The following is a 23,038-nucleotide window of genomic DNA, read 5'->3' as shown; positions in this document are numbered from 1 at the left end:
ACCTGCATGGCAGGAGTCATATCATAGCTTGAATCATAGCATCTAGCCTATTTTTGCTGTGTTGCCACTCAGTTTAAATGACTCCTTTGGTAGAAAACAAGACTATAATTTAATTTAATTTAGTTAGAATGTGCTTTTTATGACCTTTGAATTTTTTAAAATCTAATTCTACAGACTGCTCTGTTTAGAGGAGTGACTATGAACTATCATAGCTGTTTAAAATGTAGAAAACACTTCTCTCTGAGAGTCTTCTGACTTCTGTTACTGTGTTACTGTTCTTCAATGTAAATGCCAGTATATATGCTTGTTGTATGGTATTCTTTGACTGTCTCCTCTTCTAAATATTATTATAATATGTATTGTACATGCACTACAGAGTCTTTCAGCTATTCACTAGTAACAAACTTAATAGCTACTGTTAGGTTAATATCAAAGGTGTAGTGTCTTTTCTGCAAAGGCCTTGAAGAGGTGGTAGTTTTGAGTGTGGAAAAGGGGACAGATGAACATTTGGTTTGATGTCTGAATAGCAGTCTTTGCACAATTATCTCTGGAGTTTTCTCACTCAGTGGTACCTGCCATCTCTCTTTGCCCCTGTAATAGGCTGTGGTTGTGTGAATTTGCTGTCTGAAGAGCAGGGTGTAGGTATTTAGTCTCACTAGCAAGAGGGCTGTAAAATCAGTCCAGAGCCTTCAGCTGGGTGGTTCTCTGACCTGTCTCAGAGAGTAGGGCTGGATGCTGCATCCTTAGTGATGCAGCATTGTCCCTTGGGACTTGGTTTTGTAGCCAAGTAAAAACTGTTCAAGTCAAACCTGGAGTTCATGAATGCTTGGCTATTGTCAGACTAATTTGAATCCTTTCAAAACCTAGTTGTTACAAACAGCCTAAAAAAAAAAGTTTTTTTTAAACCATTATGGCATATTTGAGCTTTAATGTATAGTATCTCCTATAGACTGCCCTATAATACAAAAAAACCTTCTTGCCTTCTATGTGTACTTTTTTTCCCCTTTAATTCTCTTTCCCTCTTTGTGGAAAACAGGAGGTGAACTAAAGTCTGGTACATTATTTATTAGGGTAAAAACCTACAAAAATGGCTCTATATTTGCATGTGTGATCACCTGTTGTGTTCTGATGCTCTACTACACAAGTGTTCTTGCAGCAACTGGGACTAAACTGCATACCACAAACATGTTGTGGTTGCCTTGCTCTCTAATAATTTGCTGTCTCAGGTTTTAAATATCTAGAGGTTGGAAACGAGTGCAAGCAGGGCTTGGCTAAGGATGAGTTACCTAATGCTGCATACTGCTGATGTTATTGCTGAATGAAGGTCCTAGAAACTAAGTTTTGAATCCTTTTGTGGGATATAAATTTAACATGATGGTAAATGTTACACAAAAAACTGGTAAATAGCCTGATCTTCTAATTTCTGTGGGTAAACAGTGAAAAACTTTCATACAGGCCCAGTTAAAGCTACTTTTGCTGTCTTCACCTTCAGGTATGTTGGTGGAAGAGTTGAAAAGAAGTAGGTAGAAAACCCCCCCCAAAACTCAAACTTGTGTCTGAACAAAATAGCTGATGGAGGGTTAGAGACTGAGTACTGCTCTGGGGTGCCTTCTAAACCTGCCTCCCAAAGCATGTTGCTGACATCTTCTCTCTGAAAGTATCTCTTTGTAAAAAGAGTTGTGAGAGAGAAGGATGTTATAATTACTCTGTAATGCTATATGCATTTAACTTACAGTAATTGTGGATTGCTACTCTGCTGTCTGAAGTACTGCTTTCTTTTTTGGTGATTAAACTAAGGAAAAATTACAACCTCAGCTAATTAGTGTGAGTTGGCACATTCTAATTAGCAGTGCTGATCAAGATGAGTTTCAGCTGTCTTGCTTGCCCTTCAGTACACCTGGTGCTGGTGTATATCACACTTGCCTTGTGTCATGTTTCAGTGCTTCTTCAGTGTGGAGAGGGGCCAGTTTGCTTTTCAGTACTTTATGCTGTTGTAGAACAAACATATCTCTATGTCATGAAGTCTTATTGGAGACAAGTCAAGTAATACTCCTTACCAACACAGGGGTGTATGGAAGTTAACAACAAAAAGAAGCAGTCTGAATGTTTAGGAAAGTAAGAACAGTGTAGTTTGGAGTCTGAGTCCACCTGCAAAATTTAGGGATCTGGGGGCACTGGCACTAGACTTCTGTGAATGAAGAATTAATTTACATAATAAATCTAAATTTCTTGCAAAATACATATGTGAAAAGAGATTCAGATCTTAACATCCCAGAATAAGAGATGACAATATATATTCATAGCTTAAATGGTTGAGTGGTCAGTTAAAGGGACACAACATAAATAAAGAAGTAATTGATATTATTTTTAATAAATGAGTAACAGTATAAGAGTACAGAAAGTAAAAGCTTCAGTTGTATTTTAGGATAGACTGTGGTTGCTTCTTTTTGCAGGTTCTGTACTAATAGAGGTATCTGATACAGTGACAATAATGAATAATAAAGTGCTTTTTCCAGAGTATAACTGATTTGTTTGGGAAAATTTCATGGATAATCTATGAAGAAAATATCACACCAGTCTAAGCAGTGCAACAGATGTGATTTGCTCTATGGCAAACTATTTAAATGTGTAGCTAAATTCTTTCAGGATAATATGTTTAGTATTATCACTGGATTATAGAAACCTATAAATCTATGTAAAATTTGGCAGAGTGTCTACAAAATTCTTTCATCAGTAGAAGTGAAAATCTCAATGGTATTTTTAACCCTTGCCCATGACTTATAAACTCAATTAATTGTGTGGCTTCTGCAATGCAGTGTTCTGTACTCTCAGTGATAGTCTGTAGTGTGCAGTGGCTGTTTTAGGTATCTTTTGCTTCATGTCACAACAAAACAATGCTTTTACTTTGGATCAGTCTATGAACATATTTCTAGAATGCAGTTAAGGTGATATCTTTCTGGATGATTTTACCACTCTTTTGAGACTTGTAATGACCAGTCAAATTACTTTGAATGATTTGTAAATGGCATTGCTTATCATTCACATAATAGTTAAGAGTTTTTGCAATGGGAAAACTACCTGTTTATAAATGGAGACCAGATATTTTGCATAAAATCTTAGAGTAATGTGGTAAATTGTAATATAACAAAACTGAGTCTGTGTCAAATCAATACCTGACTGTAGCTTAGAAGGAGAGAAGGAAATGGGACAGCCTGCTGGGAAGGTTGTGTAGCCATTCATATGGATGGATAACAACAGGTTTGTACTGAGTTTGTTTCTTGAAGCCATGAGTCTGTGAAATGTGTTCTGTCTCCACCTATCAGGAATGATAATAATCCTAAAATGTTTAGGCTTATTTTGCAGCTGTGCTGCAAAAGAGACCTAGAAGTCCTTATTTCAGTTACAGTGTGAACTGAAATATGAATTTGAACTTATAAAAATTTCCATTGCCTGCAGCTTTACCTGTCAAGCTTTCAGCAGTGCTTTCCAAAGGATTATTGTCAAAAGTCACCACTGAGAATGTGTCCTATCATCTGTGCCTAGCACTGTCACATGGAAGTAGTGCTAGATAGAGAAATGTTCAAAAAACCCTCAGTTTTTCATTTGAATACATGTCTGTCCAGAAAGAGACCATCCCTGTTTCTTTCATATGCAGATAGACTTTTGCAGACTATAAATGGAGTGAACAATTTCCCTTCAATTTTGTCAGTGTGAAGCTGCAAACTGCAGCAGCTGCTCTGTAAGGGACAGAAATGGGATTTTTTTTTTTTTTTGATAGTATCTGTGGGTAGTATTTTCTTAGCACATCTGTAGCTATGAATGTTTATGTAGAGTATTGCTGTTATTAAGGAAAATTGTTAATTATTCTCTACATTTTAAATATTTTTTGTAAAGTATTTTTGCATGTTATTCCACTTTTCTTGGGCATGCTTGAGAGATATTTAATAGTTTTCCTGTTAAATTTCTTCTGTCTTTTGGTGTTTTCTTTCAGTCTCCTCTCTCCTTCTCTTGTCAGCTCCCATTTTGTGGTTAGAAGGCATAAGCCTCTAAGAAAATTCTTGTCAAAACAAGTTCTTAAGGCATCATCCTGGGGAAGATCTTGGTGCATTGCCTCAAATGGTTACAACACCAGCTGATGTGTGTTTAGCTCTGCAAGGGTAGCAGGACAAAGGGGCTGGAATCAGTTTAAGGAGTTGAAAGTCACAAGATGCTGTCCTGATTGAAACTAAAGCGAAAGAGTCAATTGTTCTGTGAAAGTTTTAGTCAAGAAATACTTCTATTGGTTCCATGCTTGTTTATTTAGAGTTTGCCTAAGCTTTCACAGGGGTACATGTAATGAAAAAGGCAAAATTCCAGAAACACCTTGGTAATGCTAATTTTTCTGGGATTATATTTGGTCAAACTCTCTTGGTTATTGTAATCTGCTTTTCTACTGCTTGTCTTCTAAGCTGTTGATTTTTACTAAAATACCTAAGTCATTTAATTTTTCTTTCAGTTCATAACTGGACTCAAGAGGACACTCTTCAGTGGCTCTCAGATTTTGTTGAATTGCCCCAATATGAAAAGAATTTTAGAGACAGCAATGTCAATGGAACAACACTTCCCAGGTAAATATATCTTCTGGATTAGTTTCAAATAATTCCCCATAGGTTGCTACATTAGTTTAAATGGTAGGAGCAACTATGTGAACCTAAAATCTAACGAGGTACAGTCAAATGCAAGAAAAGAGAAGTGTCCTTGCAGTTTTGAAGAGGTGGCTGCACTTTTTTTTTTTTTTCTGCCAGAATATATCAAAATACAACTTTCCTAAAAGTTTTCTTTCTTTCTGTGGGCCTCATCAAAGGCCACATAATTCTATGTGGTAGCAAACTTCCTTTTGAACATCTTCTGATCTATTGTATAGGTATATTCTACTATGTAACTGTAAAATACCTTTCCTGGAGCATAAATACCACACCTGAGTATTGCATGTATTTAGGAGTTGGTATCACAAGTCTATAAATATACCTTTAACTATGCTAAACGGATTTATTTAATGATATTTTTTCCAGAGAGAAAAGAATAGTTAAATGATTTTATTTTCTTTTTTTTTGCCACATGCTGGTATGCATTTCTGTAGCATTACTGCTGTATTGTATTGTATTTCTCACTCTTAATTGCATAGCTGTAATCTGTATAACTGTGGGAAATTCTACTGAAGTCTTTTTTGCCTAGAGTGATTTTGAATATAGTTTATGGAATAGGTAACATTTTGTCTTGTTGTTAACAGGATAGCAGTGAATGAACATGCTTTCATGATCTCTCACTTGAAAATAATTGACCGGAGTCATAGACAGAAGCTTCAGCTTAAAGCCTTGGATGTTGTTTTATTTGGACCTCTCACTCGTTAGTAACTTTTTGGAGTTTTTTTCTTATCTCTTGATTGTAGGAATTCAACAGAGCATATTTTCCATGACACTTGATACTGTAGACAGGACAGCTTATCTATTTTGTGGATGTGCTGATGGATTGCTTGGCATGCGTTGTGGAACTCTGCAATGAATTAAAAAAAGTTATTTAGGTGCTGTGAGCAGAACAAAGGTTCACTTCTGTGTGTAAGATCGTGTAGAAATTTTAGTATAACCCCACTTGACAGATGGATGTTGGCTTTTGTGTCACAAGAAGTGTCCTCTAAATATTTTTCACTGTTTAAATTACATTTATAGATAAGGTTACATTCACTTCTCAATTAGCTTGGACAGTACAGCTGGGATGCTGAAATGAGAGGGGATGACCTTCCCTAAGAAGAAAAAATGAGATAGTGATGCAAATCCAACACCTTTGTCTTGTGCATACTTGAGTTAAAGTGCAGTTAAATTTAATGCAGGAGTTCCACATCTGACCCATTTTACCATATGCAGCCATGTCCATACCACATCACCAGTGCTCTGCATGCTTGCTCTGGTTGCAGCTCTGCTCTGGTACTGTGCATGTCAGGTGCTCCTGAACTACTCAGGCCGGATCTGAGCTGGAATCACTTTGTGTTAGACCTTTAATGCTCACAGAAACTGTCCTTACAGAGGTGCAAGTGACTATAAAAGTTGTACTAACAAAGATGTATTATGTGAACCTTGAATTTGATTATTTGACAATCCAACTTTTAAAGAGTGCTGCTGTTACCATTTTAAAATGTACTTGATTTTTCCCGAGTGCATTTTTAACTCAGCATAGGGTATTTAAGAGGGTGCAGACTGGAAAGAACTTGCTCAAATCTAATTACATCTCCTACTGGCCTGATGCAGTGCAATTGTGGAACTCTATTTTAACTCTAAATAAAGGTACTGAGTATGTACTGTAAAGGGGTTTAATAAGCTTTTCTCAGTCTAATGAATGTTTTAGTATAGATGAAGTAAATTGTATTAGAGCAGACCTGCTTATGTTGTATGAAAATGCTGTGGAGTACATTTGAAAGATAGTTGTTGGAGGTGGTTTGAGGTAAATGAGCTAGAATTCTGTTTAGCATTAGGTTCTGTCACCTTTTAGGCCGGGGAGGTGGGGGGGAAGGCCTTAATCTGTTGTCTGTATCAATGAACTAGTTAATGATGGTGTTGTTCTCTGCACAGGTCCCCCTCACAACTGGATGAAGGATTTTATATTAACAGTTTCTATAGTTATTGGTTTTGGAGGCTGCTGGTTTGCATATACACAGAACAGAACCTCAAGAGAACATATCACAAAAATGATGAAGGACTTAGAAAGTCTCCAAACAGCAGAGCAAAGTCTTCTTGACTTGCAGGAAAGGTATAAAACCTAAAAGAAAAAAAAAGTTGTCCTTTTGTTATGAGGTTAAACACAAATGCAGATCCTTTACAGTCTTAAGTTTTTTGCATTACCTGCCTTTGGATTTTGTTCATCTTCCCTTTGCATGGAAATTGTGATTTCAGTGGTGCTGATTTCTTGGGTAGAGATTGCTCCTGGATATTTTAGCAGGCAATACAAACCTGTGGATGAAGGTAGAGAATAGAGGCTGAGTTTTTCCTACAGATTTACATGTATGTATTGTTGTTTTCATATAATTACAGTTTCTCTTGAATAGTTAGATACATGGAAATGAGAGCACTTTTTCTCTTTTTAAGCTTTTAAGATTGAAACAGACCTGAGCTGATTAGTTTCTATTGCATATATGGCAGTGTGAAAGCTGATAGTCTGTGGTGCACCTGTAATGCAGTTGTCTATAGAGACTTGTATTTTGATACTACACTTTTAATGATAGTTCACTTGAAAGTTTGGGTATTTTGCCTGGCATGGATATCACGTTGTGTGATGTAATTGCTGCTGATTCATGAAGCTTGCAGAGTCTTTATTATCACAGAGTGGTTGAGGTTGGAAGAGACTTCTGGAGTTCATCTTGTCCAGCCCCTCCTGCTCAAGCAGGTCCATCTAGAACAGGTTGCCTAGGACCATGTGCAGGTGGCTTCTGAATATGTCCAAGGATGGAGACTCTACCACCTCTCTGGGCAACCTGTGCCAGTGTTCAGTCCCTCTCATGGTGAAAGTGTTTCCTGATGTTCAGGTGGAACCTCATGTGCTTTGGTTTGTGCCCACTTCCCTGTTGCTGGATGCATTTTGTTATCCTGAGGACTACAACTTTTAACAAATATGCTGTGTATTTTCTCATATTTTTTGTTCAATTGTGAAGGCTTGAGAAAGCACAAGAAGAGAATAGAAACGTTGCTGTTGAAAAGCAAAATCTGGAGCGCAAAATGATGGATGAGATCAATGATGCAAAACGTGAAGCTCATCGCCTCAGGGAACTGAGAGAGGGAGCTGAATGTGAGCTCAGCAGGCTCAAATATGCAGAGGAAGAGTTAGTACAGGTATCTTCCAGCTGTTAATAAGTTTAGTGTTGACTTTAAATTGGTCCTAGTTTTATTAGATCCTCAGTAGTGTTTAAAACAGCATTCCCGAAATGCTGGACTTGAATGGAAAAATTCTAAGAGTGCTTAATGATTGTCTGTCAGTCATGCCATTATCTAGTAAAATAATCCTGAAAATATTAGAAGCTGTAAACTTTGTATATTAGCTTATCATAGTATTTTGGGATTCACTGAAAAAATATATATACAAAAGCTTTTTTTATCTTGTTATTAGAAGCGAGAGAGTAGCTTTGTTTCATCTGAGCAGCAATAAATTTGGATTTGTTGTACTAAAAAAATTATCGTCTTACAAAAATACTTAAACTTTGGATTAGGAACTATATAGCATTGGAAAAAATATGGAAGGTCATATGCTAGATTTCAGAGCTGCCAGATCTGCATACCTGACAACAGTTGGCACACACCAAAACTCTGTCAAGCTTTGCTATGTTGCTGTGGGCTATAAAGGTGCTTATAATTCACATGTTAGTTCTAATGATACTTTTGGTGACACTTTCATTTCTTCTTGATTGCTAGGTTCGTATGGCTTTAAAAAAGGCTGAGAAGGAGTTTGAGTTGAGAAGTAATTGGTCTGTTCCTGAGGCTTTGCAGAAGTGGCTTCAGTTAACACACGAAGTTGAAGTACAATATTACAATATCAAAAGACAGCATGCAGAAATGCAATTAGCAATTGCTAAAGATGAGGTAATAAATTATTCTTCAGCTACTTGAAAATTTTTCTGATCTGTTGCTAGAGATATGAAATAGTAAACACAAAGTAGATAAGCATTTGTGCTTTTTCTCTGAATTGTTGTTTGCTACGTGTCAATATTGCTAATGTTTTTCATCTGTTAAGTATATTACTAGTTTAATGCATTTCACTTTACTTTGCTTTTTAGGCAGAAAAGATAAAAAAGAAGAGAAGCACTGTATTTGGAACATTACATGTTGCACACAGCTCCTCCCTGGATGAAGTGGACCATAAAATTCTTGAAGCAAAGTAAGAGGGTTACTGGGACAGGATGGATATTCTTTTGTGATTGTTTGCTTCTGGAACAGAACTCCCAGAGAGTTACGGAATTGAGTGTCTTAGTGGTTTTGCACTTTACAAAAGCAATTTAAAAAATACTAAAATGTGAATATTTCAGCAGCTGTAATGGATCTTCTGGTATGCTGGAATGAATCTGTTGCTTTGCTTTATCAATAAGAACAGTGTATATAATTTTAATATGTGCCTTTCTTCAGGAAAGCACTCTCTGAGTTGACGACGTGTTTGCGGGAGCGTCTTTATCGATGGCAGCAGATTGAGAAGATTTGTGGGTTTCAAATCGCACACAATTCTGGGCTACCAAGCTTGACCTCCTCTCTCTACTCTGATCACAGCTGGGTAGTTATGCCTCGAGTTTCCATTCCTCCCTACCCAATTGCAGGGGGAGTTGATGACTTAGATGAAGACACTCCTCCAATAGTTTCACAGTTTCATGGTAAGTGATAAGCTCAGTAAAAAGAAAGGGGAAAAGCTGTGGGACATGGGATTTTCAAGTCAGGTGGGAGAAGAGTACTGAAATCAAACAGGATTAGATCAAAGTCAGAAAGACCAAAATTCTATGTAGCATTTCAGATACTAGCTCCAGTGGGACTTAAATGGCAAAGTGGGTTTTGCAGTGAAGATAACATGAAGAAAAAGCCTCTTATTTTGTTTCAGTGGGAGAGTGGGGCAAATTCAGCTAAGGTTTTGAAAGTGGTTGTCAACCTTGGAGTGCTACTTAAACAAAAGTTTGTAATGAATAATGCTGAGTTTGTTAGCTCAGATGGAAGGGATGAGGTTAGTCCAGGGTTCCTTGAGCTATGAGAAAGATCACATCCTTTGGGAGGCCGCATGCTACATAGCCTTGTGCACATTCTTTAGTGGTTGGAACAAAATCTTGTTGTTGTTCAAGGGAAGCTTTCAGACAGAATGTTTGTGTTTGGATACAGTGGGTTGGTTGTTTGAGTGTCCATCGGAGAGGCAGAGTTCTGGAGGGAGAGAAGTCCAGCTTTGGTTAAACTGTGATCAGAAGAAATACACTGGGGATTCAGACCACCCTTTGCATCATGAGTCATTGTGCAGAACAAGAGCCTGCTTCATGGAGCTTGTGATTAACTGGACTCCAGAGGCAAATCAAAAAGATGAGCTCCCATGCAGTTATTCAAACAAGCTGTTTTAGGCTGAGGAATGAGTAAGAAGGAAAACTGTCATGTGGGTACATTTTTCTTCCAGGGCTGGGATTCTCAGAAGAAATTCAAACTGTATTTTAAAATAGCGTAAGGTCGCCACTTTGCTGGCTTCACTTAGTGTGCCTTGGGCACTTGTTTTTCTTCTTAATGTACCAACCTTTTTTTCTGCAGACCACATTGAAAAGTTCGTTAATCCTCTTGCAATTTACTGCAAGTTCTGATCACTTTTAAGGAATGCTGTTTCTCTAGTTGTCTTCAGTGCAAATACTTTGATTTAAACCCTAGCAACAAATTTATTGGAGACCCAATGAAATATGGATTCCTAGAGTTAAGCTTCCAATTCTGTATCGAGAAGCCTGTGATCTGATTTCAAAATGAAGAGCTCCATTTATTGTCATGATTTTCCAGATGGTCTAAAATGGCAACACTTGGATATGTGTAAAAAACTTCTGACTTGTGAGTTTTTTTAGTCACTCTTCTCATTTAACTCTTGCTTAGAAGTGAAGCCAGAGAAGAAAGTGCAGTTGATTCAAAGGAACTACAATTAGAAAAGGACTGTACTGTTTGTAAGAGCATACTTAGCTGAAACTTTACTGTATGAAGAAAATATGCTAAATGATCTGTTGTTGAAACTAGTGTTGAGGAGTCAAATTATTGTAATTATTAGGCTTCTTTGTGCCAGAGCAATTGTGTTGGTAGGCTTATATGGTGTCAAGTAATAGAGCTGTTTGATTGATCTCAAGTTGAAGAACAAAAATGGATTAAGAAATAGTGTCTGACACTGGAAAAAAGTCCTTACAGCTGGAAGGTGACAATGAAACTTCTTTTTTTCCATTGACTCATTCGGATTCAGCTGGTTCCTTGATTAGTGAGCTTCATTTGCACTGGAAAAGTCTATGTGTTCAATTGTCATAGCTGAATTCTTCATATTTCTGTGTATATACACCTACAATGGATCAAAATGCTTTTTACTTCTCTGAAAATTCACCAATGGTGCAATCTTGGGGGTTTTTTTTGTTTTGTTGTGTTGTTTTGTTTTTTTTTGGTTTTTTTGGGGTTTTTTTTGCTTTTTTGTTTTTTTGGTTTTTTTTGGTTTTTTTGGGGGGGGGGGTTTTTTTTTTTTTTTTGGTTTTGGTTTGTTTTTTTTTTTTAACCTGGACCTGTAACAACATTTCCTAAAGAGATTATCATTCTCTTATCTCAGTTCACATTTGGTCTTTGAGGAATTTCTTTTGTAATGACACAAGATGATTTTTGAGCTCCCAAAATGCTTTTAAGGTCAGTAGGGAATTCCTCAAAAGTGATATTAGAAGTTTGATTTACATGTCAACTCTCATGTTGAGAATTGCAAAACTTTCTTTCCTGCTCAGGAGTGGAAATAAATCTATGTGTTGGCAAAGATGCAGTTACTTATTGTTTAGTGAAAGTTGTGATTTCCTGTACTAAAAGAGAGTGGACAACTTGTCCTTTTCTGAGATTCCAGGAAGGTAAACTGTAGCTTATATGATGATAAACTGGCATTGCAGAAAATAAAATGTATTTCGTCAGGCTAGACATCCATGTCTACAAAAATAATTGAAAGGATTTTTAGCGTGTTGTGGTTGTTAAACAATTTTGAACACCAGTAAGGGTCTGGTGGATCTTACATAAGCAGTGATGCATTCCATGAGACAGTTTAAGGAGGGGTGTGAAACATCCTGAGACTTGTAACAGCTAGCTTGAAAAGAGGTCTGTAGATTTTTCTCTGTACAAGTATTGCTGCCTAATAATCTTTTGAAGGAGGAATTGGATTAGGAACATTTGAGTTTATCACTTCCTGTTGGGTACTTTGCTGATGAAGTCTTGCATGGCTGTCTCCACCCATTCTTAGTATTTTTACTTCCAGAAATTCATAGTTAGCCTGGCAACAGACAATGTTATCTAAAAGAAAGTTCTTGATCTTAAAGTTAGGTTGAATTATGTATTTTCTGTCATGTTATGCAAATGAAATTGCTCTTCTCTATCTAGCCTATTTTTCAAGTAGTGTAGTGTATATCAGTTGGCTGTTTGGTTAGTCATACCTATGTTGCAAAACTTTTACATTTTCTTTTAAACTCCAAATCACCACACAAAATACAGGACATTGTGTAACATACTAATTTCAGCACTCCTGTTTTTAGTTTATGAAGGGTTGGGAGTTTCAGTAGAATCTTTTAGTTCTCAAGAGAGCACAGTGAGCCAGAGCTTTGGTGTACTTGGTCAGAGTAGTATTTGGCAGGCACAAAATCTCTGCAGTTGCATCTTGATTAGCTGCTTCATCTAACTGTAGAATGTATGAGGTGTGTCAGTCTTTGTTCCTCTGGAACTGTCAAGGAATGTCAAAGTTGTTTAAAAGTCACTGTCACCGAAGCAGATACCTGCTACTTAGTCTTCAGAGTAGATACTGTTAACATCAATGTCACTTGGAGGGTTTTGGTTTGCTTTTTCTCTGCCTCAGGGTCCATTGTAAAAGCTCCCAGCACTCTGGCAAGAAGCAGTAGCTTGTGTAGATCAAGACGCAGTGTTGTGCCATCATCTCCACAGTCTCAGCACGCTCTGCACTCCCCTGACCCTGACATCCTCTCTGTGTCGAGCTGCCCAGCTCTCTATCGAACTGAAGAGGAGGAGGAAGCCATTTACTTCTCTGCTGATAAACAATGGTACGGAGATTAGCAAACAGCACTTGCAACTCTTGGTAGGATTATTGAGACTAACAGTTTAGAATTAGAGGTTAAACCAAGCCAAAAGTTAAAGTAATCTGTAGGATAATATAAATTAATATAGTCTACATGGAGCAGAGAGTTCTTGTCTGGTATGTGTATGTAAATAGCTAGCATGTCATGTACAGTTAAGTAATGTTACAATCCAGGGTGCACTGAACTAACCCTGATTCTCCATTACAATATGTTACTGGCTCTTACATCTGAAACTAGGATCAAAAGCAATGTCAGCTACTGGGCGAAGAGGAGATGGATGGTAACACAATTCTTACAGCATGTTGAGCGTGTACCTACTCTTGTTACATGGCCTCATAGGAAAAGGTTAAATTCCTTTTGGAAGGAGCAAATGAGCTTGTTGAAAGGTAGGGACACTTGTCCTGAAGAAACTTTTTTTATATGATAGGCTTAAATCTCCTTCTTTCATTTCATAACTTTTCCGACTTCACGTGCCAGAAAGATAGACTTTGTTCTTTGAAGTGAAATACAAATGATGACTATTTCTGGGCAGATGCTGCTGCCTACAAAAGCAAGATTGCACAAACTAATTCCCTTAAGTTTACATAATAAAATGATGTAATGCAAGTTGTAACTTAAAATGTTTAACTTAATTTTTTTTTTGTTTAATTAACTACTAAGGAAAACTGTGGGTGGTGCTTTTAGACTAATGTTATTGATTCTAAATTAATTTCCTTTTTAACTCTATGAAGGAAATTGTAGTTTCATTATGTTTTCTCTTCTCTCTGCTCTGACTCAGGGAAGTACAGGAAACAGGTTCGGAATGTGACTCCTTAAATTCATCCATTGGAAGAAAACAGTCTCCTCCAGCAAGTCTTGAGATGTACCAGACAATTTCTCCTCAGAAAGTATCACCAGAAGAATTCTCACTTGAGGAATCATCTACAGGAGACTCCTCTTCTCTGACTGCAGATGTTTCTAGGGGCTCTCCTGACTGTGTAGGCATGGCAGAAACTAAGAGCATGATCTTTAGTCCTGCAAGCAAAGTTTATAATGGAATCCTGGAGAAGTCTTGCAGCATGAACCAGCTTTCAACTGGGATCCCAGTCCCAAAGCCTCGTCACACCTCGTGTTCCTCGACCGGCAGTGATAGCAAACCCAGCCATGAAGCTGCTTCTGTCCCCAGGATAAGCAGCATCCCACAGGACCTCTACCAGAATGGTGAAAAAAATAAAAAGCCATCAAAAATAAAAAACCTCTTCAAGAAGAAGTGTAAGTGAGGTGGGCAGAAGAAAACCTATAGTAATATTATAAGAACTCTATTTTTTAAATCTTTAGGAATGTAATTCCTTTTGAGCATCCCAGAGTGGATGCCCTAATGGAATACTCTGTAGGTCACCTATATTTAATGACTGTACTGTCAACGGTTGTGCCAGCTGTCAATGAGAAATCATTAAAACGTTCAGACAGTTTACATTAATTTCTGGCTATTTATTTCTTTATTTTTTTAGGTTGTCTTTTTCAGCTTTTTTTTTTTTTTTTAATTTGATTTGTTGGGCTTTTTTAAGTTTATTCATAAACCATTTTTAAGCCACTTTGGACTCCTAAGCTTTAATGGACTAGTAAGCCTTCCTGGGCTTGCCAAAGTTTCTTGTTTACTGGAGCATCTTCCTATCTTTCCATAGAAATAGGACATTTATCTACTGGACTTAAAGAAAAATAAAAGAAGTAGAACTAAATGAATTGCACTACTGTTTTACAGACTGGAACAGTCTCTGCAAGTGAAACTGAAAGACTTGTATTTGACTGAGAAGATGAATCTTTTCACTTTTAGATCTTTTGGGGTTTTTAAGTAAAATTTAGCATTTCTAATTGACTTGATTTCTGGAAATGGAAATGTCATGCTTTTATTATGGGAAGCTTTGTTAGATGCATTTATTATTAGAATGGTTCAAGTCCTGCTGTAAAGATCATTTTTTTCCCAGGACTTTCACTGTGATTTTAATTCACTGCAGGCCGTATGAGAAACAAACAAAAAGAAAAAAAGAAAAGACAAAAAAAAGAAAAAAGTAAATTACCAAGAGAACAGGCTCTTGATTCCTTATGCAAGATGGTTGTGAAACTTGACTGAAGACTGAAAAAATTCACCTCTCAAAATGAGGAGAGGGGGAATAGTAGCTTTTGTTTACAGATTGACAGACAATGGACACTTGGGTTGTGAAAGTTTGTACTGTGGTAAAGATAATAAATTGGAAACATTATTGTGCTTGGGAATGTTCCAATTCTAGCTGATGCTTGTTTCAGACATGTTTCAGAGGTCCTGTTAATTGGAAGCTGTTGTAGGCTACATTGCTTATGCTTACTGCTGTGTATAAGTTATTATATTTTTTGAATTAGCTATTATTGTCTTAATGTCCTCCTTTTGTAAGATTTCATACACTTTATTTTTGTATAGTTTGAAGATTTAGCTGTTCAGAGATGTCTGAAGTAAATGGTATAATTTTATAATGCATACTGTTATACTAACTCATAATTTTAGATATAAAGATAGATATAAAGGTGAGATGACATGCTTCAGATAAAAGAAATTTTTGTGAAGCTTTTTTAGGGAGAGGTGAAATTACTGTGAGATAACAAGGAAGCCTTCTTAGGGTAGCAGTAGCTAGGTGTTCAAAACCATTTTTTTTTTTTTTTAAACAGTTGGAGACAAGAAATATATGGCTTAAGCAACAGTGCCTTTTATTCAGTTTAAAAATATTAATACTGAGCAGGAATTTCTTCTGAGGTACATTCCAAGGAAATATCTCCTGCTCTAGTCAACAGAAGCAATTTACCCAGTGATGACTCAACAGTCTCAGATCTTCCATAAGGGTTTTCTCATTGCCTCAGTAGCAGGTGCCACTGCCAGGGACTTGTGACTGGGGGCTCACTTCTTGCCAATATGTATGTGATGTACTGTGTGAAAGAATTATTTCACAGACTGCCTACATTTTTTTTAGTAAGGAGCCTTCAAAGCCTGTAGCTAATTGAAATCAAATGATATGTGTCTTTTCTATCATTTTCTGTTTAGGTTTCACTGTACATACCCAATGTGTTAGTTCACTCCCCAAGGGTGGCAGTGTTTTTAACAGATTTACTGTGATTAGTGACATGGTTGAAAGAGAAGGGTTATAAAATGGGGTGGAGACCTTGCATGTGCAAGTACTTTACATGTCCTGGTACATTGGTTAATTCCTTAAGAGAACAGAAATAATCCAGAGTTTTGTTGTCTAACAGAGACTGATTGTAGGCCATCTATGCAGAAAATCATGGGACAAATCAATTATTTGATAAAGTTTGGTGAAGAAAAAATTAGTGGAATAGAAAAAAATGAGAACATAATATTGTTCCATTAATCTCTGAATCATCAGATTGACCAGCTGTAGCTTCAAAATAAAGCAATTGCAAGGTAGCAGTGGTCTCTTTGAAGAAAGATTCACTCTGTACATGGCAGACAACAAAAAGCAGCGATGAAAAAAGACTTGTGCTGAAGAACCACCTCAATGCTGAGCCTTCAAGAACTGTAGCTTAAAGCCTGATGAAGTACTTGAACATCTACAAAGGGAACAATTACTTTTATGCAAGTAGGGAACTTCCTGTGCCTCCCAAACAACATGGAGAAGACTACTACCAGAAAAACCTTGGTGCACTTGAGAAGGCCATAGCAATAATTGAGTTTAAAATAAGATCTGGGGCTGAATAGTAGATCTTGGTGTGAGGTTTGAGTAACTCTGTCTCTATCATTACCAAAAAAGATGAAGTGTCATTTTCGTACTGGAGAGTAAACATTTACACATGGAGAAAAAGTTGGTACTGAGTAGTGGAAGGGCAGCACTTCTTAATTCTGATATCAAAATTGGGCAAACTCAAATATTGAGAAGCCAGAACAGACAAGTTCAGTTTTCTGTAGTAAGTATAACTAAAAGTGAAATAGTGGAGGTATTGAGCTCTTTATTGGCTGAGAGTTAAAGTGCTAAGATTGTTTTTAAAAAAACAATTTAACTATTTTCTGGTAAAAATACTTCTTTGTACTGTGCAAACAAATCAGATAAGATTATCATAGTGGTAGATTTTGGATTCAAAATGGCAAACCTCTGGAGCACAGAGAACTCTCAACACTCAGTGTATCACCAGCTGTCCTGTAACTTTATAGCTGCTTCTTAATAAGTGTTAGAGAACAAAAAGCTTAAATTAATACAATCAGAAGTGGTGAGTATTATATGTTGGCGGACAAACAAATTCTACGTTAATTGAGTTTATTTTTTATTATTTTAATAGCCACTTGCATTTCTTGCCGTTTAAATTTGTCCACAATGTAAGTGGCCTCCATGGCTCCTCCTGCAGAAATCCCCATCTTTAAATGGTTTGAGTCATGTTGTTGAGGGATGCTGAGAGCACTGGCTCTGAGGAAGATCTTCACTGGCAGTCATCAAATCCAGTCTTAGCATTGAAGTACCTGGCACACATCTGTTATGAAATAACAGAAAACTGAATTTTGCCAATAACACATCCACATCTAAGAAGTGAGATAATGTGCCTCAGAAGGTTCTCTGTTCCATTTGCTACCAGTGTAACTTGAAACTGGCTGGCAGTCAGTGAGTCCAGCCAGCATTCCAACCACTAGGATTCATAGGGCACATCAGTCACTTGAGACAGTCAGTTAGTGTCATTAGAGATTGGTTTGTGGGGTTTTATTTTGTTTGTTTGTTTTGGGTGGTTTTTTTGCTTTTTTAGCTAAAATCCATGTTCTGTTTTTAATTATCTGGTATTTCAGAAGATGAGACTCTTTGCTATTTAAATATTTTGTTAGAGTACTTTGTTAGGACAGCAGCTTCTTTGTGGAAATTGCCTAAAAGACTTCTCCCTGTTTAAGGTTGCTGTTTAAGTCACTTGTAAAATGAAGAAGTGTCAAATATAAAGTTCTATATAAAGAAGAAAAAAAAATCCCAGTTCTTCCAAAACTAAACAAATGCAAACCTTTCTACAATTCTTACTAAAGCTACATGACACTTGACTAGCATAAAAGCTTTGGGGAAGGCATTTTGGTTACCGTGGGGAATCCTTTTTACCATCTCATAGTGGATTTAGAGATTAAACCAGCTGATTGCATTTGCATTTTTTGGTTTTTCATTTTAGTTGGTTCCCCTCCATCCCTCATCCCCACAGCTCAGTGATGGAACTTAAAATTGTTAATTGGCAGTTCCAGGCATATGTCAACTTTTCTTCCCCCACTGGTACCTAGGTAGTGGATTACCCTCTACTTCCTGAAGGGCAGTTTGCTGAAAGAGGAAAAATTCTCAATGGTCATCCAAGTAGTAATGTTATAGTAAGAATGTGGTTCCTTGTTTGGAAGCCTAGAAGACGATGAAGCCAAGAATACTTGATTTCTGTTTCTTACGACATTTATGGATGCCAGCTGCAGTTAGGCAGTAATTTACAACTGATTAAAAGCCTAAAAAGATAAAGCTAATTAGAAATTAAAGCTTTCAAGATTTTGCCCTTTTACTTCCCAATATATGGGAACATATGGGCTTGCACAGGAGGGAGATGAGCTGATTAGTATTTCTTGTATGACCAGCTTTTAGAGTTTCAGGATAGTTTCATTCAGTTTCCATGATAAATTGCTGGAGAGGGATTGCTACCTTACTTTCATAAGTATGCAATGAATTAGGTTTTTTTCTATTCAATTACAAGCATATTTTTGAGCAGTGGAGAACGTAAATTTTTTTTTTAAAGCCAAATACAGGAATTACTAATTCTTGGACCTCTTGTCTACTTGCTTATCTCCTTGTGCAATGTATTAAGTTGGATGAACACATTTTTCTAATCTGTTCCAGTTGCTCTTACTATAGGGGTGTGTTACTTTGTCATGCTTGAATCACTGCTCCAAATTGCTTGTAGGCATTTTAACCTGGATGCTGCATCTTCAGTGATTCATGGTGATGCCCACCATGCCTGGTTGAGTCTAAGTGCTGCTAACATTTTCTGCTAGTGACACAGATGTTGGGATAACTAATAACCAAAAATTGCCTGCAGAGTTTGGCTGCCTGACAGTGTGTAGACGTTTAGGTGACCATTCTTTCATTAGCAGTTCAAATGTGTCATTCAGGTATTCAACAGATAGTTTTTGCTTCCAGACCAGTACAGATGGTGTTTTTCTGACTCTCCACTTAGTCTTCTGTTACATAAACAGAATGCACCAATTCATAAAAGTGGTAACAATATCAAATGTTAAACTATTATTCCTGGGTGCTCTTGCATCTGGCATTGCTGAAGCAGATGTCAGTACTTACCAATCTACTTCAGGCATTCAGAAATAAAGTAGATTTGTGTTATCTTTTGTTTTGCTTTCCAGCTTTAAATCTCAAATTTTCCAAATTCTGTGTGTGTGTTCTGTGTATTTAATGCTTTGCTGAAATGAAAGTGGGAAGGTCGATTTCTGCTTAGATGTTAAGGATTACACCTTTGAGCAAGGTAAAAAGAAATGCCTCTTGTTCATTGAAGAGGATGAAGAATGTTTGGTGGCATTTAATCTCCTAAGAAACACTCACAATTTAGATTGCTGGAGATAAGAGGTACATTCAGTCTCAACACTTTCAGATCAGTAACTTTTTATCCAACAAAAAAATCCCACTCTTTTCTTTACATGTACTCTCTGGGGTACATATAAAGACAGGGTACCTTCTTATTTCTAATTTCTATTCTGTTTTTCACCCAGCATTAAATTTAGTAGTTACAGTACTAACTGGGGTGATTGCCAGACCTCAGAGCAGTTTCAGAGAACCTTTAGTAGCATGTCTTAATGTCAGTTTTGGTTTAATATGTGCTAAAGAAATCTGAATCAAAACTTTGTCCTTCACATTCCTTTTAATTCAACTCAGTTCTTTGTGATCCCTGTCCTGTTAAAAAATAAACAGGTACTGGTAGTTGTTTATAGTTTAGAGTATTACAGGCCTTTTTGAGTTGGGAATTACTAATAGATAAATGATAAATAGTTGCCTTTTAAAGACTTTGTCACAGTTGGATATTGTAAAAACACTGCTGTAATTCAGGTTAACGAGGTGGAGCATTGGCTGGTGTGATTTGTGTGAGTGGTAAAGTTATCCTTTAATTATCCTTTGATTGTTTATTGTGTCTTAAGTTAATACTGCACAATTATTTTCAGACTTGAATTCATTTAAAATTAAGGTCAGTATGTCCAACCGTACAAAAGTCGGTCTTCAGTTGTCAGCCATCACTCCATTCTTACAGAAATTAATGACAATCTTAATTATTTGTACTAGCTTGTTAGCTTGTTGGGTGGTAATGGATTCTGGTAAGTCTTCAGGTGGAAGGCAGAGAACTTCTGAAGTGAACTAGGTAACCTGTGTTCATTATCAGCTTTCAAATCCATCTCCAGTAAGATGGAGTCTCCCCAGGGGAATGTAGATGTACTTACTGCTTGGAACTTTGTAGTTAATTATATTTGGCTCTCTAATTCTAATAACTTGCATGTGTGCTATGCTTGCTTGCTTTTCAATAGCTGACAAAATCTATAGGAGATCTTGGGAGTTTGTCTTAAAAAATTGCTGTTAAAAAAAGAAGACTGACAAGAGGAATCTGTCAGGCTGTGAACTGAATAGAATGAACAAAGAGACCAGCTGTTGTCTAAAAGTATGGTTTAAATAATTCTTAATGAAATGAATTGGGTAGCACATTGTCTGTTTTCACACTGCTCTCCTCCAAGCAACAAATATAATTAGAATACCCTAGACTTCAGCAAGGCTGTTTGGGAGATGTCTTGCCCTGTTTTTATTTTTAATTTAAATAACGTTGAGTTGTAGTGAGTGTTCAGCATATTAATGCCTGACTTAAAAGATTAGCAGAATTTGAATGACTTGCATTGTTTTGTTTAATTACTGCTTTATAAAAATGTAGATACTTGCATAAAGCCCATTGGATCTGGATATGTTTTAATGACATAGAAGAGGACCAAGACAAGTAAATGTGTGCAAAATTTGAATCTTAAGATGTTTACTGTTCTGGGAAGAGATGTTCTCCATGCAGATTCTGCTCTTCCTCTGTTTGCTCTTGGCTTCTGTTTGTTTTCATTAGTTGAACTAAAACAAGAAAGAAAGCCCTCAGACTGACTAGTTTCTGTCTCTAATATATACACTGTACTTGCTTTTAACCTCACCTATTGCATGTTGTTAATGCTGTACACAAATGCATTTGGGGTATTTCTTTGGTGTTGTACAGCATGATGCATTTCATCCCCTTTCTAGTTTACCTCCCATTAGCTATCTATTGCTTTACAACTGGAAAAAACCCCTGAATTTGGGGGAATTTAGTCTGTTTGCATATAAAAATCTTTTTTTTTTCTTTTCTGTGAGTCTTATGAGAAATGTCCTGCTTGGAGAGTCTCAGACAGTATTTTCCTGTGTTTATTCATGTTACTTTGCTTTACTTTATAAGTGAAAATTGATTTTATTGATTTCTGATGTGTTGTTGCACTTAATGTTGAATAAATCTGACTTTCATTTTGAAAAGTGAAATTGTGTTAGTGAAAATGTTATGTAATTTTAATTGATCTTAGCCTGTTCCCTGAGTATATCATTTTTGATTTTTAAAAAAAATTACTTTATCTTGAGATAAGTTTTCTTGGTTCTTCTTAGGGTTCTGGCCAGTATTTCTTTTTTCATGCTGTTATTAAAGCTTGACAGCAATATTACTGTGAAAGGAAAGGTAGAGACCATTTTGTTTGGCAACTAGGGTGCTACAGTCAGGTTTGTAAAACCAGAGTCTTACTGCTTTTACTTGAAAAATCCTTTTAAGTTGTTTAACATTTTGAAGATTTGGGATTTTGGGCTTGTGCTGTTTTGGTTTTTTTTCACTCCTTCTTTTCTTTTCTTTTCCCTTCTGAACAAGCTGAAAAGCCTTTCCAAGTGACTGCTGGAATAATATGTAGCCTTGTGATTTTGAGCATGAGGATTGGTTTGAGAGCCTATGGCTCTCTACCAGAAAAAAAAAACAAACAACAAATAACCCTTGTTGTTGTTTAATATTCCTTTTAACTTGTAGCTCAGAGAAGGAAGAAGCTCAGGAAGAGCTTTTTCAAAGCAGCTTCTCTTGTAACTAAAAATGCCACTTCTCTGGAGGTGACAAGATTGTGGTGGGGTAAATCAGTGAGTGACAACACAGGTGAACCACTGGATCAATATGAATCATGTTTAGAGAATTCAAATTAGTTTTTTTCCAGAGAATTTAAATTAGTTTTTTTTCCAGATAAAAATGGATATTGATAATTGAGTCTGTATATAAATTATGTTCAACTGTAGTTATCTAATCCAGCCCACTTCAGAAGCAATAATTTAGTGAGTGTGTGCATGACTTGGTCACTGGTTTCACTTCAATTTGCCCTTGGTGTTCTTGATTCAACAGTGTTAACAGTTTATCAATGGGGAAATCATAGAGGCTGGCAAAGCCTAAATCAGCATCTTCAGAGAGCTAAATTATTGGGAACCTGCTGTTAATTTCTCCTACAAATGTTTACTGAGCTATTAAGCATAGCTTATAAGAAATGGCTTATTTTACTGCAAGACTTGGCACCCAAGCAAGTGGAACACACAGCATTCTAATCCCAAAGGGCATTACTGAGTTTTGGTTAATTAACAGCTTCAGCAAGCTGGAATGCAGTCAGTGAAGTTAGGGTTTGATTTTTTTTTTCTGATGAACTGCATTTGACTACTATTGAATCCAAGTCCATTGCCTTACATTGCCAAAACTCAGCTTTTAAACTCATAGTTTTTCCAATTTCACTGGTGATGGAATCACGTGTGAAATTCTATAGTATCCTGCTTGCCCTAAGTGAGGTGGAGGATGTGAAATAGGGTTGAAATGGGACAGGTCATCTCCTGTAGGGTCTTTTGGGCATTTAGCTGTTCCTAGGCTTAGAGTGTTCCTGGTGATTTTGGTTCTGGAACAGTTTCAGAAAGGTCTACCATATACTCCCTGTTACTTTGAGTTCCTTGTAAGGATGTGCTAAGTATCCACAAATATATCAATACAGTGGGAAATATTTATTTATTCAATGAATTTATTTGTATTCAAAGAGAAGTTTAGCTGAATTTTCTGTCCACTTAATGCTGCAGTCAGTACTTGTCTGTTTCAATCCTTCCTCTTCCACTTCTGTGTTTCAAAGAGGAAGTTAAATAG

The 23,038-nt window shown here is 36.7% G+C and overlaps 1 protein-coding gene across 6 annotated transcripts in view; it reads left to right on the top strand.

Moving 5' to 3' along the window:
* STIM2 (stromal interaction molecule 2) overlaps positions 1 to 21,378 on the top strand; it is a 70,304-nt gene extending 48,926 nt beyond the window's left edge. For 5 of the 6 annotated variants that reach the window (XM_054632915.2, XM_077177645.1, XM_077177644.1 and 2 more), the window contains exons 4-12: positions 4,496 to 4,607; positions 5,270 to 5,385; positions 6,603 to 6,780; positions 7,679 to 7,856; positions 8,433 to 8,600; positions 8,795 to 8,895; positions 9,141 to 9,379; positions 12,589 to 12,790; positions 13,605 to 21,378. In XM_054632915.2, the coding sequence (XP_054488890.1) occupies positions 4,496 to 4,607; positions 5,270 to 5,385; positions 6,603 to 6,780; positions 7,679 to 7,856; positions 8,433 to 8,600; positions 8,795 to 8,895; positions 9,141 to 9,379; positions 12,589 to 12,790; positions 13,605 to 14,085 (1,775 nt within the window). In that variant the 3' untranslated portion in view covers positions 14,086 to 21,378. Of the gene's footprint in view, positions 1 to 4,495; positions 4,608 to 5,269; positions 5,386 to 6,602; positions 6,781 to 7,678; positions 7,857 to 8,432; positions 8,601 to 8,794; positions 8,896 to 9,140; positions 9,380 to 12,588; positions 12,791 to 13,063; positions 13,213 to 13,604 lie in introns of all 6 variants that reach the window. The other variant, XM_077177646.1, reaches the window with a different exon arrangement.
* The last annotated feature ends 1,660 nt before the right edge of the window (positions 21,379 to 23,038 follow it).

This window comes from Agelaius phoeniceus, chromosome 4 (assembly GCF_051311805.1).
Source record: "Agelaius phoeniceus isolate bAgePho1 chromosome 4, bAgePho1.hap1, whole genome shotgun sequence".
NCBI lineage: Eukaryota > Metazoa > Chordata > Aves > Passeriformes > Icteridae > Agelaius > Agelaius phoeniceus.
The sequence above is the reverse complement of the archived record's forward strand: the minus strand, read 5'-3'. Positions and strand labels throughout refer to the sequence as shown.